This window comes from Rhamphochromis longiceps, linkage group LG7 (assembly GCF_057381845.1).
Source record: "Rhamphochromis longiceps isolate RC_006_pf linkage group LG7, R_longiceps_female_GT1.1, whole genome shotgun sequence".
In the NCBI taxonomy this organism is placed as follows: Eukaryota; Metazoa; Chordata; class Actinopteri; order Cichliformes; family Cichlidae; genus Rhamphochromis; species Rhamphochromis longiceps.
In genome coordinates, this window is record NC_140563.1 from 59,897,615 (window position 1) to 59,901,183 (window position 3,569).

The window sequence follows — 3,569 nt, forward strand, 5'->3', positions numbered from 1 at the left end:
ACAGGGCTTGCCCTCTTTCCCAAAATATCCAAACCTATCACTAAACCCTTTCACCCAGTCTTTGCAAAACCCTTCCCTTCAAATGCATTACTCACCAATTATAAGTGGAAACCCCTTTAATACAGTCTCCAGACCTCCGCCAGGCCCTTATATGCCTGCTCCAACGCAGCAGCAGTCATTTACAACACTACCGGGGCTTTACAGACAGCATTCGCCAGGCAGTTCCACTGCCCCACCCAGCTATTCACTGCTCCAATCAGCATTCCCGTCATCAGTCACCTCTCTGCCTCACTCCTCTGCCAGCAATCACACTTTTTCCACAGCTATAAATGCACTGGGAAAGCCACTTAATGTTGAACAGGACAGTCAGAAGCCTCAGGATCCTTTTGGGGACCTGTTGTCCTTGGCCAGACCAGCTTCATCCCAAAAACAGAAGGTGGAGGACCTCCGGAGGAAATGGGAAACATTTGACTAAAATCTTTATATGTGCATAGAGATTATTTTATGTCACTTCTACCACTGCTCTATCCAGGACCTTGGGTTGCTTTTAATAGTGGAATAATCTGATTTAGTCTGTTATACTTGTCTAGCTCAAAAAAATACAGATTAAATGAAGATTAAAGACTGCTGAAAAATGCCATGTCAGAGTTCTAATAGAGTTGTCCTGATTGCCTAAGTGGAAAAACAAAGAGCAGGTACATTTTGTATGCTATCTGCAACCAGGCTGATGAGTGTGTAGGCGCTCCCAGTTTTTCCGTCGTAGAATATAGGTCAGAACTTATTTTTTTGAGGCAGGATTCTAAATTCCGAAGTAATAAATACAAGATACAATAAATAAAACGCACATTAATCAGCTGCACCATTAAAAACCACCTTCCTTGTGCTGGGTACATTAGTCATTCTGTTGTCATGTCATGAGTCTATCTGTGTAGATGCATTAGAAATGAAGTGATTTTCAAACCAGTTACTTTTTTTTGTAGTTCAAAGCCTCTAACACTGAACTACAGAAGTCAACATGACAACAGTTCTTACGCAGGTGTTCTAATTCTTTGAATATGCTGAGGTCCTCTTTATTCCAAGTATCCATGATTGTGTTCATAAGCAAGTATAATACAGACCGTTTTTTTGTTTTAATTCTTCTTTGGTGTAGTAGTCTTCAGGGCACAAGAGGAACTGTGAGTATACTGTTTTTGGTCAAATGCATGAATGTGAAATTGCAAAAGCGATTTTAAAAAAAATTAAAGGTCCCTAGAGTATTAGTTGTTTAGACAATAGCTCTGTGTTATTCTCAAAAAATAAACTAAAACAAGCAGGAAAATGGTTTGTTCAGAGGAAATGCAAATTGATGTTGGTTTGTAAATACCCAGCTGTAGCCATCATTTCAGAGTTGATGGAAGAAAAATAAAAGGTCTTTGTACCTATAAAGTCCTCTGTGGAGCTTCTCAGTAGGTTATTACCTTTTAGTGGGCTCCAGAGCAGTTTGCTCCAAAAGCACCGATTAACTGCAACAGAAGGTCCTGATATAGAAGGCAAAAATGGTCACATGATGACACCCTCACCCTCTGATTGATGACCAGTGACAAACTCTTTCTATTAAACAGATTGGGAAACGTGGATGCATTTCTACAAATTGTGTTACGTCATGTGTGATTTTCCTGGGGAAAATGCCTTTCTGTAAAGGCATTTACCAAAACATTTGCTTGTACATTTCATTGCGCAGCTCTCTTGTGGGTCATTTGTCTTCAGTGCCATCCCATTATCTGTGTATAAACTTTAAGAATAGCACCCATTATTTCCTGAAAGCGCATAAATGTCACAATAGCACACGTTTTCATGAAGTCAGCTTCTATGATTAGCTCACATTATTATTTTTAGCTAGTCTGCTATAGCAAAAGAACATCCTAATCGAATTAAGTGGCTGTCACTACAAAATATAGTGCACCTCACATGTGCATAGTTCTTCTATTGATGTTTTAGTAGCTTTGTACACAATGAATTTTTTGCTTGGGTGTGTTTTGTTTTGGGGTTTTTTTTGTTTTGTTTGTTGCTTTCATGTTAAATTCTGTTTAATGCTTTTCTCTCTGACCTGAAAAAATGTGTTGTCAATAATTTTTTAAGACCGTCTACAAGCATAAGATTACATTACATTTCCTGGAATATTTTAAAGTTGTTTGTCTGCTAAATATATGAATACTTTAAAACCCCTTGTTGTATAGTATTGTTTTGCTGGATCTTTTGGACAAGCCTTTGCTGATATATTTTCCTTTTTTTGGTTTTTGCAACTGTGATTAGCTAATGAGGCTGCTTAAACATTGTGATGTAAGAGGAATAATAATAGCTTCTCACACTTTGGCCATCAGTTTCTAAATTATCTGCTCTGACCTCTCTACCATTACACAATTGTGTCAGTGTCTTTCTCAGCTTTTTACTGCGTTCCAGATATTTTTGATGCGTTCATGTGTGGTGAATACCAAAAAAAATTAACAGCTTGAAAGTGCTGTGCAGATCAGCTGTAGCTGCTGTCTTGTGTGCCTATTTGTAAAGACAACACTATATTTGTTCTAAGAATGACTAAAGACTGCTGAATAGTATCCTACTGCATTTGCATATAATTTAAATCTACAAATATCAGTTTCATTAAAATTACATATTTCACAATGTTTTGTGTCAACCACACTGTCTGTGTGTGTTTCTTTTTAACCATATATATATATATATATATATATATATATATATATATATATATATTTAACTTAGGTTTTTTTTTTTTCAATCTGATGTTGCCATTAGATGTTTCTATGTGGTTAAAGCTGGATTTTGTTAGCTTGAACTGGTGTGATGTGGTGACCTTTATTTCTTTTTTTGAACTGCTACTAAACATACAACATAAGTGAAAAATATTTGAAAAACACAGGTTTAACGACCATCAAAAAATGTAATGCTCCAAGAGACTGGGCCAAATTGAACCCCCTAAATGTATAACACCATTACACTGTGGTCTGGTTTATGCCATGGCTGTGTAAATTGTCCTAAAGCTACAGTACTTGTAATTACCAAAATCACTTTAGTCAAAATGATACTTTCATGCTTAGCAACAATTGTATATAAATTTTCAAAAAATGCTGAAATAATAGTAAAGCAACTTATTATTTTTGGATTAATATACTAAATTACAATTATTAATTAATGGATTAATGGTAGAATGGTATGCTTGATTAATATCTGTTTTCACAGACATGTCCAGTCTGCCTGCAAATCTAGGTATAAAATGTACATTTAGTTCAGTGAATTCAGTTAAAGTGTAACAAAGTAGTTGTGTTAACTAGGCCATGTGAAAATCACACAGTGGATGAGATGCTGAGATGCACAAAGATCACCAACCTTCTGCAGGGTCAATAGCAACATGCCTCCATGTTCAACATACCAGTATTAAGCAATTGAGCATAATTTAGCTGGTATAACCACATATTAAGTATGGAAACTGATACATATTTATGTTCAATATGTTAGGTTATATTTTGATCTCATGTTTACCACATATAAATCATGGTTCTGTGTTTAACAGTTAT

At 35.9% G+C, this 3,569-nt stretch overlaps 1 protein-coding gene across 2 annotated transcripts in view; it reads left to right on the forward strand.

The window, feature by feature from the left end:
- dennd1a (DENN/MADD domain containing 1A) overlaps window positions 1-2,656 on the forward strand; it is a 41,364-nt gene extending 38,708 nt beyond the window's left edge. For both annotated transcript variants that reach the window (XM_085414623.1, XM_085414624.1), the window contains one exon: window positions 1-2,656. This exon is cut by the window's left edge and continues 557 nt beyond it. In XM_085414623.1, the coding sequence (XP_085270749.1) occupies window positions 1-475 (475 nt within the window). In that variant the 3' untranslated portion in view covers window positions 476-2,656.
- Window positions 2,657-3,569: the final 913 nt, after the last annotated feature.